The 16229-nt window shown below is 49.2% G+C and overlaps 1 protein-coding gene across 8 annotated transcripts in view; it reads right to left on the minus strand.

The window, feature by feature from the left end:
* Positions 1-7944: 7944 nt before the first annotated feature.
* Positions 7945-16229, minus strand: part of Cilp (cartilage intermediate layer protein) — a 29453-nt gene continuing 21168 nt past the window's right edge. For all 8 annotated transcript variants that reach the window (XM_033756025.1, XM_033756024.1, XM_033756027.1 and 5 more), the window contains 5 exons: positions 15719-15898; positions 14933-15247; positions 14143-14251; positions 13506-13663; positions 7945-10759 (listed from right to left, as the gene is read on the minus strand). In XM_033756025.1, coding sequence (XP_033611916.1) covers positions 8400-10759; positions 13506-13663; positions 14143-14251; positions 14933-15247; positions 15719-15898 — 3122 coding nt within the window. In that variant the 3' untranslated portion in view covers positions 7945-8399. The remainder of the gene's footprint in view (positions 10760-13505; positions 13664-14142; positions 14252-14932; positions 15248-15718; positions 15899-16229) is intronic.

Here is a 16229-nt window from a genome sequence, read left to right on the forward strand (position 1 = left end):
ACTGTTTAGGCACACAATGAGCCTGCCCTGTCTTGCTTGTATCAGGTGGACGGGTTATGGAATGGTGAGCAATGCAGTCAGCACATCCTCACCCCGTCAGCCATCCAGCGGTCCTGTGAGGACTGATCAGCCAAGAAATGTGCTTGTGCTGGTCCTGGGCTGCACCCAGGGGATGGTATAGGAATGGGTAGGCATGCAAACCTCCTTGCCTCACCCCCAAAGACATACAGAGATCTGGAGAGTAGTTGTAAGCCATGTAGCAAGGCTGCCCTCACTGCAGCAGTTAGACAGGGCTCCTGTGAATACTGTTTGGCCTCACAGTGAGCACACCCTTGTCCCTGCCTGCATCCAGTGGACAAATGATAAGGGCATAGCCACTGAGTAAGAAAGCCCTCCCCGCAGCCTTGTAAGAGAAGAAAGGTGAGCATCAAATAGCCACACAGTGAGCCTGCATTCAATATTAACTGCCTCCTGCAGAATGACTAGGACCAGTTAGCAACACAGAGAGACCTGATTCATATCGTTCTGCATGCAGTAAAGACTGGGGACTAGTTAGCCACACAGAGAGCCAGCCCTAACCCCTGCCTCATCCTGGGATATGGTTTTAGAATGTTTAGCAATGCTGTGAGACCACAATCAACCTGGCAGACAACCAGTGGGCTTGAGAAAACCGGTCAGACACGCATTGAGTTCACCCTGAACTGTCCTACATATAGTGGACCTTTTCAGCATAGTTAGGAATGAAGCAAACCCACACTTGACAAAACAATCATACAGAGGTACTGAGAGTAGTTGTAAGATATGCAGTGAGCCTGCCATTGCCACAACCAGGAGTCAGGGCAACCATGAAAACTGGTGAGCCATGTAGTGAGCCCGCCCTCATCCTGGGGTAAGCCAGGAGGACCGGTGTGTTCTGCTTAGCATTGCTGACAGGCCAAACTCATACCATCCTGCATGCAGCACAACCTTGAGGACCAGTTAACCACACAGTGAGCTCACCAGCCCCTTCGACTGCAAGCAGTGCACGGGTGAGGACTGGTTTGCTATTTGGAGACATGCACTCATACTGGTCTGGATGCACTGAACAATTTAGTACCTGTTAGTTACACAGTGAAAATGATCCTGCCTCATCTTTTATCAAGCAGAACTTTGCACAGAAGATAACCAATGCAGTAAGTTCACACTCATCCCAGACTATATCCAGCAGGCCATTTCAGACCAATTAGGCCTACAGTGGCTCATGCTCACCCCAGCCTACATCCAGCCATCTGAAAAGGAATGGTTATCATGTCATTCAGACTTCCCACACCTTGGACTGCAACCTGCAGAGAATTGTGCATGGCATAGCCAAGAAGTGAGCCTGCCATCACCCCAGCCAGCAACCAGCAGACAAGTGTGCAACAGATAGACTTGCAGTTTCCTTGTGCTCTCCTCTGACTGCATCCAGCCATCTGAAAACGAATGGTCATTGAGTCAGTCAGCCCTCACTTGCTTTGGACTGCAACCTGTTTATAAATGAGCAGGACATAGTTATGCAGTGAGGCTGCCATCACCCAAGCCAGCAACAACACAACTGAGCAATGGTTTGCCATGCAGTAAGCCTGCATTCCCACTACCTGCCTCCTGCAAAATGACTAGCACTGTTCAGCAGTACAAGAGCCCTCACTCGGATCATTCTGCATGAATCAGAACTTTGAGGACTGTTTAGCCACACAGAGAGCCCGCCATTGCCCCTGGCTATATCATGGGATACAGTTTCAGACTGGTTAGCAATGCTGTGAGCCTGCCCTCACAACCCCAGAAAACAGATGGGCTTCAGAAGGCCGGTCAGCCTTGCGTTGAGCTCACCCTGTCCTGGTCTGCATATAGTGGACCTTTTCAGACTGGGTAGGTATGCAGTAAACCCACACTTGACCAAACAATCGTAGAGAATTCTAGAGAACAGTGGTTAAGTAATGCAGTGAGCATGCTCTTGCCGCAGAAGGAGCCTTGGCAAAGGTGAAAAACAGTGAGCCATGCACTGAGCATGCCCTTATTGCAGCATGCAACCAGGTGAAATGGTGTGTTCTGTTTAGCATTGTAGACAGACCACACTCATACCAACTTTCATGCAACAGAAACTTGATCACCAGATCACCATGCAGTGAGCTCGTTAGCTCCTTGGCCTGCATCCAGTGAATGGGTGAGGACCGGTTAGCATCTCAGAGACCAACACTTATTCTGGTCTGCATGCAGGGAACCATTTAGTACCTGTTAGTCACATAGTGACTACGACCTCACCTCATCTTTCATCCAGTGGAAATCTGAGCAGTAGAGAACCATGCAGTGAGTTCACACTCATCCCAGGCTACATCCAGCAGACCATTTAGGACCAATTAGGCCGGCAGTGGCTCCTGCTCACCACAGCCTACATCCAGCCATCAGAAAAGGAATGGTTACCGAGTCACTCTGCCCTCTCTTACCTTGGACTCCACAGACCGGCTTTGACTTGCTAACAGCGCAAAGAGCCCTCACTAGTATTATCTTGTATTCAGCAGATCTTTGATGACTGGTTAGTCACACATGAGCCAGATATCACCTTACTTGCATCCAGTGGACAGATTATGAAATGGATAATAATGCAGTCAGCACGTCCTCACTGCCAGTCTTCCAGCAGTTCTCTGAGGACTGGCCAAGCAAACAATGAGCTTGCTCTGGTCCCAGGCTGCATCCAGTGGACGGTTTAGGATGCTTATGCATGCAGAGATCCTGCCCTTGCCCTAAAAGCTGTACAGAGTTCTGGAGAGTAGTTGTAAGCCACGCAGTGAGCCTGCTCTCACCACTGCCAGGACACAGGGCTCCCATGAATAACATTTAGCACCACAGTGAGCACACCCTCATTCTAGGCTGCATCCAGTAGACAAATGAGAAGGGCATAGCCACTCAGGAAGAATGCACTTGCCCCAGGCTGCAAAGAGCAGATGGTTGAGCATCAAATAGCCATGCAGTGAGCCTGCATTCCCACTTAACCGCCTCCTGCAGAATGACTAGCATGGGTTAACAGCACAGAGAGCCCATACTCATATCTTTCTGCATGCAGTAGAACTTTGAGGACTGTTGTGCTACACAGAGAGCCCACCCTCACCCTTGGCTGCATCCTGGGATTCAGTTTTAGACCGGTTAGCAATGGTGTGAGACCACCCTCACCCCACCAAACAAACAGCAGGTTTGAGAAGGCCAGTCAGCCCCTCATTGAGCCCACCCTGCCCTGTATTGCATATAGTGGACCATTTTATACTGGTTAGGCATGCAGTGAACCAGCACTCAAACTAACAATCATACAGAGGTCTTGAGAGAAGTAGTAAGAAATGCACTGAGCATGCCCGTGCTTCTACAAAGCTACAAGAATCACATCAGTGGTGCTGTTCTAAGAGTAGACATAGATAGCTAAAGAATACAACTGCAACTCCAGAAACAAACTCTATTTACAATTGATTTTCCTCAGGAGCACCTGAAAACTCAAGGCAGAAAGAAGAGTTAGTTTTTCAGCAAACAGAGACAGGTCAGCTGCATAGCCACATGGGAAAAGATGGCGTACTTGCCTTATACCATATACAAGTAAAACTGTGTCAAAAATAAATGAATGGGAGAGCTTAAAACTATAAAACTTGGAGAAGCCAGGGATTTAGCTCAGTGGTTCCTCCACTGCTTACCTTGCAAGTGCAAAGTTCTGAGTTTGATCCCAGTACAAAAAAAAAAAAAAAAATCACACAGAAGATGGAACATAGGTGTGATTAAGCAACAGTTGTTTGAGCACCAAAGGCATAAGCAATCAAAGAAAAAATAATTAGCCTTCATCAAAATTTTAAAACTTTTATGCTTCAAAGGAAACTATCAAGAATGTGAAAAAGATAACACATAGAAGGAAAAATATTTGCAAGGCATGTGCTGATATGGATCTAGTAGTCATCATACACAAAGAAATCTTAGGATCCAAAAATAAAAAGACAACTCAATTTTTTAAATGGTAAAGGATTTGTTTCTGAGTGTGTTCGGTACTGGGAGATAGGACCCAAGGATTATTTTCCACTAAACTACACCCACTGCCCTTCACTTTTTGTTTTCTTTTGAGACAACGTCTCACTAAGTTGTGCAGGTGGGACTCAAACTTTCAGTCCTCCTGCCTCTGCCTCCCTGAGTGCTGGGATGACAGGCATGAGTCACTGCACCTGGCTTGGGCAAGGGATATGGAGAGACATTTCTTCAAAGAATACATAGAAATGATCAATTTCCAGTGAAAAGATGCTTTTTAAAAAGATGGTCAACCTCCCAATAATGAATGTAACTGTACTGTATACCTAAAATGTTAATAATGAATGTAACTGTACTGTATACCTAAAATGTACCAATAAACTCAATTTTAAAAAAAGATGCTCAACCTTACTATCAACATTACTAAACATTAGGGAAATGCAAATCAAAACCACAATAAAATAACACTTCACAATTGTTAGAATGGCCATAAATTTTCTTTTCTTGTGGCACTAGGGATTGAAGCCAGGCCTCGTGCATGATAAGCAAGTGCTACACCACTGAGCTACATAGAGTGCTCAGCTATTCTTCAGGAAAAAGAAAAATGATCATATAAGCAATCTGTCTGGATGTGGTTGCACATGCCAGAAATCCCAGTACTTGAGAGGCTGAGGCAGGAGGATCATGAGTTCAAAAACAGGTGGACCAGGGCTGGGGATTTAGCTCAGTGGTTTTGCCACCTGCCTTACATGCGCAAGGTCCTGAGTTCAATGCCTGGTACAAAACAAAAACAAAACCATGGTTGACCAGCCAGATTCTCTTCCACCCAAGGAAGATAATGCATAACTGACTGCATAACTGAATTGTCCTCTATGGCCCATTCCCGGCCTGGACACATGGACAGATGACTGGACTGGAAGTGTAGACCCAATTCAAACTGGGTCAATCAAAGTGAATCCCCAAGAGCTTGGTGGGTAGGATGTAGAGAGGGTAGAACCCAGGCTTCCTACAGAGAGGAGAGACCACATGGTGAGAGGGAGAGACTGAGATACAGGTTGGCCAGAGAGGAACCTAGAAAGAGGAGAAACAGAAGGAGAAATCAGGTCCCAGACAGTCTGAGAAATGGAGTGTAATGTTCAAGATTGGCAGAAACCAGTGAGGATGAGAAGGGATAAGAGAGAAAAAATTAGGGGAGAGATGGCCTGGATTCTGATGCCTCTGATGTTTCTGGTTTCAGTCCTTTCTGAAGTTAGCTGGCATCTTGTTCCTTGTAATCAAGACTTCCTGCTGGGTGAGGCGGCACCTGCTCATAATCCCAGCACTCTGAGAGGCTGAGGCAGGAGAACTGCAATTCTGAGTCTAGCCTGGGTAATTTCACAAGAAGACCCTGTCTCAAAAGATAAATAAATGAATTAATAAATAGGGCTAGACATGTAGTTCAGTCCAAAGGCCATAGGTTCAGTCCCCAGTGCTACAAAAACCTTCCAGGGTGCAGTCCCGACCTCTACTCCTCAGCTCTAACCAGACTCTGTCAGAAGCCCCACCCATCTCCTTGCGCTGCCTCAAATTTTGCTTAAATCTTCCCAATCCTTCCAGCCTCTGATTGTGTCCAGATATCTGGGTGACATTTTTCTTTATCATGCCAGCTGCTAGAGCTTTCCAAACTCTCGAGAGCAGCGTCTGGAAAATCCCTGTTTATAAGCAACCTCCCTAGCTTCTTGCCTGTGCCTTCCCTACCTGCCATTGGGATCCAGCTCGCTAGAGTTCACAGTAACAAGGAGTCAGCGGGCTGAGACTGAATCCTAGGGCTTCGCATCGGGCTTGATCCAGCAGGAGGAAGAGAGCAACTCTGGAACCAGCAGTGGTCCAGTGCACTCAAGTCATCCTGGGAACTGTGGCCATCACCTCACTGCTAACCCCCATCAGGGCTTTAGAGGTTCAGAGTAGAATCTAGAACCAGCCCCTCCATTTATAGACAAGGAAATTGAGGTCCAGGGGAAAGTTATACAGCTTACAAGTAGCACATCTGGCTTTGAAAGCAAGATGCTTAGAAACTGGGTGTCACTGGCTCAACTTGACAGTAGTAGGTTTTATTCAGTCTCTTAAAGGTCTATCTGCTTGCACACCCAGCCTGACAACTAGTAGGCATTGGAGAGATGTATGGTGAATTTAAAAAGCTGTCAAGTATCAGCTGCTGCCTGCCAGAGTTCCTTTATCCAGGCCCTCATTTGAGGACAGCAAGGGAAGGACATGGGGTGGGAGCCACCTTGCCAGCACCTCCCTAGGAATGGCAAGGGCCTCGTGGTCAGGCTGGAGCACGTACCCTTGGGCTCCTGAACAACAACCCTTTGGCAACAGCAATCGAGACCACCCACAGCCCAGCTGTGAGTGAGAGCTGTTTCCTGGGAGCGGAAGGGATGAAGTGGGTCAAGTTGCAATCAAAAGGACACTAGGTCTCAGCCCTTTGTGTGTTCACCTTCTCGGAAGCAATGGGGATGGGGTGCTCAGCCAGAAAAGTTTTTAACTGGTTACACACTGCACCCCAGGGAGCGGATCTGGTGTTTATCTAAGAGGACAAATCCAGCACAGGCCAGAGGCAGCCATGGATTAGGGAAAGCTCTGGTCCTGATTGTACACAATGCCCTCTCTTCCCCAGGCCCCTTTCCTGACAGTGCTAGAGGGGCTGAAGAGGGGTAGTGAATGCACCTTTCTCTTCCCAGCCCTCTGTCCATACCTCCAAAACTATTCCGATACCACAATTGGCCTCTGATTTACTATATAATTATTTTGTATTATTTTACTTTTTGTTGCTACAGACTGAGCCTAGGGCCTTCGTACTGAACTACATTCTCAACTCTATTCTTTTGTTTGCGGGGGTGGTTGAGACAAGGTCTTCCTGTATATTTGAGACTGACCTGGAGCTCATTATGTAGCCCACGCTGGTCTCCTCCTGCCTCAGCTTCCCAAGTGCTGGGATTACAGGCATGCACCACCACGCTCGGCAGGTCTCTTTATTCTTTATTTGGGGATAGGATCTTGCTACATTGTCACTAAATTGCTCAGGCTGGGCTCAAACTTGCAATCCTCCTGACTCAGCCTCCCAGAGTAAGTCAGCCAGCCCAGCTGGAGAAGGCAACAGCCAGAAAGATGACACCATAAGACCACTTAGCCAGCTTGCCAGACCCTGGGTCAACCTATTGTGTAAGCTGCGGTCTTGGAAAGACAAAAATCAGGACACATTTTTAGTTTTGCTCAGGAGCCCAGAACATGTTCACAACTCCAGGAATCTCTGCTCTCTCTTGCAAAAGGAAAATATGATCCACGAAAACAAACTTGACTTCTGGAGCGTGTGTCTAGTTGCCCAGCCCTGTCACTTAGAGACGGTGGGCCTCACTCCACCTTGTGACCACTCTCCAAGTCCCTGCACTCACCTGAGCAGCTGGCTCACTTCAGTGGTTAAAAGACAGGACAGTGACTTCAAAACCCAAGTACAGGGGCCGGGGATTTAGCTCAGTGGTTCGGTGGCCTGCCTTGCAAGTGCAAGGACCCCAGTTCAATCCCCAGTACCAAAAAAAAAAAAAAAACCCCAAGTACAGAACATGCCTTTGTTGACATACACTCTGGGCCACGATGGGCTTCCAAAAAAAGTGAAAGCAAATATAAAGGAAATCATACAGTTAGCAACCTAGGGTAACCATGGATACCAGGACTTGGAAGAGAAACTATGATTACCCTATATTCAATAGCCTTTTTTGTTTTGTTTTGTATTTGGAGACAGAGTCTCACTATGTAGTTCAGACTGACCTGGAACTATGTAGCCCAGGTTGGTCTCAAACTCACAGCGATTCTCCTGCCTCAGCCTCCCAAGTGCTGAGATATAGGCGTGCACCACCACACCCAGCTAATAGCCTCACTTTAAATGTACACTAGGGTTCCAAATTTTGGCCAGCAAAATAAATTTACGTTTCGAGTAAAAATATTGTCATTTATTTCACCGCCATTTATATGTATCAGCTGTGATAAGGCTTTGCAAGACCAAGAGCCATGCTTTATATCAGTTATTTCATCTTCAGCATCAGATTATCATTATTACAGAGGTGGGCAAAACCATGCACAAAGAACGGGAAGTACACTTGCATTCATAGCACTAAATGAAGAACACAGCTGCAGAGTTGTTCCAGGGGCCAATTCCCGTGTTTGTTTTTAAAAAGCACGAAAGGGCTTTACTTGGCCATTCTGGGGGCTATGTGCCAACTGGTATTGTGGGACAAAGCCAGGAAGAAACAAGCAAACTGCATCAAAACAGATGTGTTTAAATTAACGGAGTGGCAGCACGTGCATCAGTCACGCTGTGGCTGAGGTGCGGAGGAGTGTGAAGAACCACAGACTCAGTTACTCAGAGGCTGTTGAGGAAGTCTCAGCGAGACGCCCCGTCCCTGCTGGCGCTGGCCACTCCTGCTTGCCCGCTGCCGCCGCCTAGAGGGTGCTCTTCCTCGCAGGGTGCCTGCAGCAGGAGCCCTAGATGGGGTGCTTTGGAGGTACTGGAAAGCACTCTGGCGGCTCACCTGCCTCTCTGTGCAGGTAAAGGTGAGGGCCACACCCACGTTGCTCTTCATGATTCTGGAGGAACCATCAGAGGTGCCATCAAAGCACCGGCCAAGGGCAATCTCTTTGGCCATGCGAGGGTCCTGGTCCGTGACTGTGTAGATTCCATAGTTGTGGCCCAGCGGGTCCAGGGGTGCCAGCATGGTGTATTCGCTGGTGTCATTGTTGACTGCCAGTGGGAGGTGGTTGACCAGATACTCATGGAGCATGGAGTTCATACTGGCTCGATGACAGCTGCCCTGGGGAATGACTTTCACCAGTGTGCGGTCCACTCGGTCCTGGTCATAGAGCATGCCACTGCACTTGAACTCCAGACATGCAGCTGAGACATTGGGCTGGTTCCTGTCCCGAGTGCTCTTCACGTCCCGGATTCCATAGAGCTTCCCCACTGTCCGTGGGTGGGTGCCCCCCATGTTGCGGGATCGCACATTCACCTCCAATGGCCCCACGACCTTCACTTTGATGTAGCAGGCCCTAAACTCCATTGGCTTGGGCCACCATGCCAGGTAGTCTTCAGTCCAGCTCAAGGGGTCATCTTCATTGAAAGGAACTGTGTTATAATCATACCGATCCCCCTCAATCTGGTAGAACCGGAAGTGGGCCTCACTGGGAGGTGCCTCCTCACAGGCCCGAAGGTTCTCAAAGGCATAGATAGGCCCGTTACTCTCTTCAGCTGAGTTGGGCCTTGGCTTGGCCATGCTGATCTGGAAGGCTGTCTTTTTAAGCTGGGGGTCCTCGTGATCTGTGCGACGGTACTTGAGCTTGTTGAGGTAGGGCTGAGGGACGCCAATTGCATTGGGGTTGAACTTAGGAGAAGACTCCACTGCTTCCAGCTCCTCCCCACTCAGGCTTGCGAGGATGTAGGCAGAGTAGGCATCAGGGGCCTGGTCGTCACAGAAGGCAGGCACACAGGCTCCATTGGGCCCTGTGAGGACACTGTCAAAGCGGCCCCAGGCCCGAGGATTGGACGAGAAGCCAGTTCTGGGCTCCAGGTTGATCACAGAGACCACGACACCCTGGATTTGTTCACTGGGCAGGAACCTCTCACTCCGGTAGGCCCTCACCTTGATAAAGCACCTCCTGCTTTCAGGGACATCCAGGTTAAAGAGCCTCCTCTCTCGGATCTCCATGTTGCCCACCAGGAAGGTCCTGTCTTCCCTTCTGTTCCTCCTCTGCCTTTCAAATTTGAAATCACCTTCTTCCTCCCACAGCCCCGTGTCTGGGTTGAGTGACCAGAGTTTCATCGCAGGCACATGTTCTGGCATCTTGACCTGGGTGGAGTCGAGGTGGACCTTGACCTTGCCAGCATTCAGTGGCTCTAAGGTGGTCTCATCTCTGAAGTCCACAGAGAACATGCCATACGTCCGCAGAGGGAAGGTGTCTCCTTCACTGTTGATGAAGTTCAGGTCACTCTGAGTGGCTGTGGCAGTGGCAATATCTCTGGGATCCAAGAAGGTCACACTAGCCTTCACTTTTCCTGCATAGGGCTCTCCATTCTGCCTGTAGAAACTGCCGGATGGGATCTCTAGTTCAGCCATGGGGTCTTCGCCAGCCACCTCTCCCAGGGGGATGACATTGGTCTCCATGGCATGCAGAGTGACAGGTTCCTTCCGCCGAAGCATCTTGATCTCATGGAACACCGCACTCCCCTTCCTGTTGAAAGGCAGGACCTTGGTGGTATTGACAAATTTCTGTAGCCTGTCCACGAAGGTGAGCACCAGCCTCTCCGTGTCCTGGGGGACATGGAGGGTGAAAGTGCCCTTGTAGCCAGTCATGCTCACACGGTTGCCCCCCATGTACACATGGCCAAAGCGCATGGGCTCCCCAGTGTCTGCCGCACTGACACGGCCCCGCACAATGCTCCGTGTCTCTGTACACCGCAGGCAGCTGCACTCTTTGGCCACTTTGGTGGGCAATGTGTACCCACTACACTGGATCTCCTTCTCCTCTGTTTTGGAGATGCCACAGCAGTTTTCCACAGCATCCCGGCACCGGATCCCATTATCCTGCTGCCCTGCACAGGTCTTGGCAGGACAGTGGCCTACGTCATAGTAGAAGGAGTTGGTGGCATTCTGGAAGCAGTCATGGGGAAGTCGGATAAGGTAGCTCTCAGGGGTTGGGTTGCAAGGACTCTCATTGGGGGCTGAGGAGGAAATAGTACGGCTGTTAGGATGCAAGTTCACATCCTACGAAGGGTACCTCAATGTCACCTCTGCAGTGTCCAAAGGACTTGCATATCTGCAACTCTGCTTTGCACAGAACTCTGGGAGGGAGATGGGGCTGCTGTTATCAATCGCATCTTGCACGTGGGGAAATGGAACCGGGTGCTGAGACCATGAGACCGTGGTTCTCTGTGGAGGGGCCTGAAAGTGTGTGAGGGGGTTTGGGAGTTATTACCAAAATCAGGAGTGCTACGGGCATACAGGGGGCAGGAGCTGAGTGCTGGGATCACAGGCATGTGCCACCTGATGTTTCATGGCTGGCAGTGCCTGGCACTGATCCACTTAAAATGTTTCTTCTGCATCTTGTATGATATCACACACACGCAATGGGACATTCACATAGAGTAAGTGGAAAATCTGTTGAAGATAATTAAAATTATAGCCTGGTATTTTTTACACAGCCTCAACCACACAATGAATCTTTCAAGAATACAACCACCATATGAATCAATCCAAGATTGCACTTTGTTTAGCTTGGACCAATACCAAGAATAATCCCTCATTTCACTCAATCTTAGCCAAAAGGCCAAGAAGCGATTTTTTTTTTTTTTTTGTATCAGGCATCAAATCCGGGTCCTTGAGCTTGCGAGGCAGTGGCAGCACCACTGAGCTAAATCCCCGGCCCTCCCTCATTTCAGAATAGTCAGCGTGACCTGTCATTTATCATTATCACATGTGTGGTTACTCTGGATTTATGTGCAGATGTCTGACCTCTTGATTCATCTGTGTCACTGTGTCAAAGCATTTAGATACTGCAGTGATACTTTATGTATTAAAATCTCTCCTTTTGTCTCTGCCTGTTTTGTGAGACAGAGTCTTGCTATGTAATCCAGACTGGCTTTGATTTTTTTCTAGTACTGATAATTGATCTCAGGACTTGCGTTTGCCAAGTGGGTGGGGCGCCACTGAGCTATGTCCCCAGCCCTCCTGGCTGGCTTTGAACTCACTGTATAGTCTAGGTTGGCCTTCATCTTATGGTGATCCTCCTGCATCAGCCTCCTAAATGCTGAGATTATAGGGGCATGCCACCACTCCTAGCTTTATTTCTCCTTTATGTTACAATTAGGACCATATGCTTACATATTTAGAAAGTTTATGTAGTTACTATCTATAAATTGAACTTTAGAATAGTAAATCAATATTTTTTTTAAGTCACTATGCCAGCCAGGTGTGGTAGCACGCACCAGTAATCCCAGCACTCAGGAGGCTGAGGCGAGAGGACGACAAGTTTGAGGTCAGCCCAGTCTACACTGTGAGTTAAAGGCTCGTCTAATCTATACAGAGATGCCTATTTTTTTAAAAAAAATCACACCAAATGGGAGTACTGGTGTGAGGGACTGGGAACCACTCCTGGGGGCGCCTTATCTCCTCTGCTGAGAACCAAAGTCTCTGTCTTGTCTGTTCTGTGGTCTGTTGCTCAAATGCCTAGAAGTCTGTGCAATATTCCAGAATTCTCCCAATAATACTCTCTTCCTATTTCTGCTTTTTTGGTTTTTGTTTTGTTTGGGTTTTTTACTGTATTTTGTTTAAGCCAATTACTAAGGTATCTTCTCTCCCCTTCACTTTCTAAGGACAGGCTTCCGGAAGACCTGTGGCTTTAAATCTCTTCCTCTCCAGTTTTCTTCTAGAAGCCAGCTGTAATCAGGTCGCCTCTTCTGTTTGTTTACATGTACGTGTTGTTTGTTTGAGATTTGTTTTGTTGGGGGGGTACTAGGGATTGAACCCAAAGCCTTTACATTGAGCTACGTCCCCTGCAGACTTTGCTGAGTTGCTAAATTGCCCAAAACAGACTCAAACTTTGAATCCTTGATCCTCCTGCCTCAGCTTCCCAGAATGCTGGGGTTACAGGCCTGTGTCATCACACCTGATGAGATCATCCTTTATATATAGCCCTTGGGGGTTCCCCACTTCTGTGATTCAGTCCACACTGGCCCCTCAGTCTGGAACAGCTCCACAGCCAGTTCCTGCCCGCTCTTTTATTTATTTATTTATTTGTACCGGGGATCAAACTCAGGACCTTGCGCTCACAAGGCAAGTGCCACTGAGCTAAATCCCCCACCCAAAACACTTTTTTTTAATTCTTTTTGAGACTCACTACATAATTCAGGCTGGCCTTGAACTCACTCTGTAGCTCAGGCTGGCCTCAAACTCATGACAAACCTCCAGCCTCTGCCTCTTGAGTGCTGGGATTACACGCTTACAAGCATGCAACACCACGCCCAGCTACTCAGGCATCTTTTAAACCATGTGCACCCAGGCCACATCCCAGGTTAAATGAGATGCTTTCAAGGTAAGGCAGGGACATCGATGTTTTTTTTAAACTGTCAATAGATGGTGCCAATAGGCAGGTAAGGCTAAAAACCATGGTTTATAGCTGAAATTGGCTCCTTAGAAGGTATCCATCTCTGATCTGTCAGAATCCACAGTCCATTTTCTCCTGCTTTAGCTAAATTTTTCTGCCTTTGTCTCTTATTTACATTTCTTCACCCCTCCTCAAAGGGTGGCTTTGTGACAACAGGATTCAGGATCTCTGCCATCTCTGGGTCCCAGAGGGCAAAGCATTATGCACGACTCAGAAGCCCAAGCATTCACTGCCCAGTTATGATCCCAGGGTGCTGGGCCTGCCCTGCTGCGGACCAGAGACCCCAGAATACCAGAGAAGCTCACCTGTGACCGTCAGCTGGGCAACCTGCGACTTCGCAGCTCCCGCATCACTCTGCGCCTTGCAGAAGTACTCCCCGGCCTGCTCTGGCCACACATTTCTCAGCAGCAGCTTGCCCTCCAGCTTGTAGAGGGAGGGATCCAGCAGTGTGTCGTTGTGATACCTGCAAGGCACAGAGAGGAAGAGCCCGCGGGGCAGTGGGAGGGAGACAGATGGGTTCCCGAAATGCCAATGTCGCTTCGGGCTTGGCTTAGCCTGGATGGAACACAGATCAGCCTGGGAGTCAGGGGCCTTGGTTCTAAGTCCCAGCCCCACCACTTAGATGGCAAGGGATCCTTGAACTGATCATCTCAGCTTCTGCTTCCGGGTCTACAAAATGGCACCAATGGTCTCCAGCTGACCTCACAGAGTTGTTGGGATTGCCATGCAAGAGAGTGGCTGGAAAAGGTGATGAGCCAGCCAGCTTCAAGGGTACAAGAGGGCTCAATGGTTGCCTGAGCAGCTTCGACCCTGCTGGCTCCACCTGCCAGCGCTAACACCCAGGCTCTGTGTCGGTGCCCGACTTCTCACTATCCTACTGGTGATGGCTGCAGAAAGCTCTGCTTTCTGAGGAGTGGGCAGGGTAGCTGGCAGAATACGCACCAGAAATACTTGTCCGGACTGGGCTTCCCTGTGGCTTTACAACACAGGGACACACTCTGCCCGGCTCGCCGTGCTTTGGTCTCGGGGTTCATCACGATGTATGGAGTCTCTGGGACACCAGATGAGAGACAGCATTTCGTTTTTTTTCTTTGTGACAGTTTCTTGATGTTATGTGAATGTTGTGGTTCCCTACCCCGACCCCAGCCTATCTCTAATGCTCCTAATGCCCACGGGACTTGGTCCACAGTGGAGTCCCCCCTTCCACCATTTCAGCCTGGGACAGCAGGAACCCCCAGGATCCCAGGGACCTTGTGCCAGCCACAATGCCTAAGCACTACAACAGGGACAGAACTGGCTGTTGAGATAGTCAGATACTGGTGTTCTGCTGCCCTTGACAACATTTTTTCTTTTTGGCCATTCTGCACCATTTTTGGGCTCTGCAGTTCCCTCCCTCTAAGACCTCCAATGCTCACACTGTATTGTAATGGGCTGTCTTAGATAAAGTGGTCTGGAAAACCCTCATACATCAGGCACAGGACTTCTAGTATCTGCAGAAAGAACATGCTATGGAAAATACACACATCAGGTGCAAAGGACCTGAGGCAGGAGTGTGTCTGTATTTAAGGAACAGATAGGAGGCCTTTGTAGCTGGAAAAGAATGACTCCATGTGGGAGGAGTAATAAGAAAAGAAAGAGAAATAAGGGAGGGCCAGATTGAGGCCTTGTGAGCCACACTGAAGACTCTTGGTGAGACAGGAAACCAACTCTTAGCACCTAGAGAGCTTTGTACCTGCCCTCGTGAACTCTGCACTGATGGTGGCTGACTTCAGCTTGGTCTTGGGCATCGTGAGAATGATGGGGACAAACTTGGCCTTTGTGATCTTCAGCTTGCTTTTGCCGTCGGGGCACAAGCCAGGGACTTGGAACCTGCCACTGCTGTCTGTCTGGGTCAGCATCTTCGGCGTCTTGGTCAGCAGGTAGACGGTGGCTCCTGAGGCTGGGTTACCGCCAGGGAGGGAGACAGCTCCGTGAAGCATGAAGTCCTCACACATGCAGGCATCACACTCAGCATTCACCTGGCCCATGGGGCAGGCCAGGTCACAGGCTGTGGTACAAGGGGCCACATCAGAAGGGTGTACATGGGTTCTAACCTCCTTCACTACACCCCAGCCTGCAGGCTCACTTGGACTCCCCTTTCCCCTCTGCCACTCTATTATCAGCCTAAGATAAAATTTTTTTTTTTTTTTGGTACCAGGGATCAAACTCAGGCCCTTGCACTCATGAAGCAGGTGGCAGAACCACTGAGCCAAATCCCTGACCTTGAGCTAACTCTTACCCATCCTTTTAGACTGAGCCAAGATACCTCCTCTAGCCTCCCTGGATTTCTCTAAGCTATGATCACTTCCCTGCCCTGTTCCCCACATTATCCTATAATCAGAGCACATGGTAGAGACTCAGTTAATACTCGGGGGGTGCATGAGAAAACTGATCTCAGAGACTGACCCTCCAACTACCCATCCTTTCATCTGCTTCAGCCTTACCACACACAGCGCCAGTGCCAGAGGGAGGGTAGTACCTGTACAAGCCTGGCTCACACAGAGCTGGCCCTCCTCAGCGGCTTCACTGCATAGTGACACCGTCTCTGCCAGGAAGGCGCGTGTGCGGGTCTGGACCCCAGTTTGACCACAGGGAGCTGAACAATTGCTCCAGGGAGACCAGGGACCCCAAATGCGCTCTGTGTCCCGCCGCAGGGAACCTGCAAAGTGAGATCAGTGATGACCTAACCTCCCTCCCAAAGTAGTCATGAGAGAGCTTGTTGCCAAGCACTGGGATTTGATTCACTGTCCCACAATGTTCAGGGACAGTACCAGCTTCCTTCTCCCAGAGGTCAGGGCCTATAGTGACATGGACCAGCCCTCTCTACCCACCTGCTTCTTCCTGGTCTGAGGCAGAAGACACGCTGCACCCCCACTGCACAAGGCCTCTATGGGTACCTAGGCCTGTGGCATCCAGCTGTGTGAACTGGCAGAACCCTAAAAAGGAGGGTGCCCATCCATAGGAGCTAGACTGCAGCTGGTGCCCAACAT

Source organism: Fukomys damarensis, unplaced genomic scaffold (assembly GCF_012274545.1).
Source record: "Fukomys damarensis isolate Sample0158 unplaced genomic scaffold, DMR_v1.0_HiC HiC_scaffold_25, whole genome shotgun sequence".
In the NCBI taxonomy this organism is placed as follows: Eukaryota; Metazoa; Chordata; class Mammalia; order Rodentia; family Bathyergidae; genus Fukomys; species Fukomys damarensis.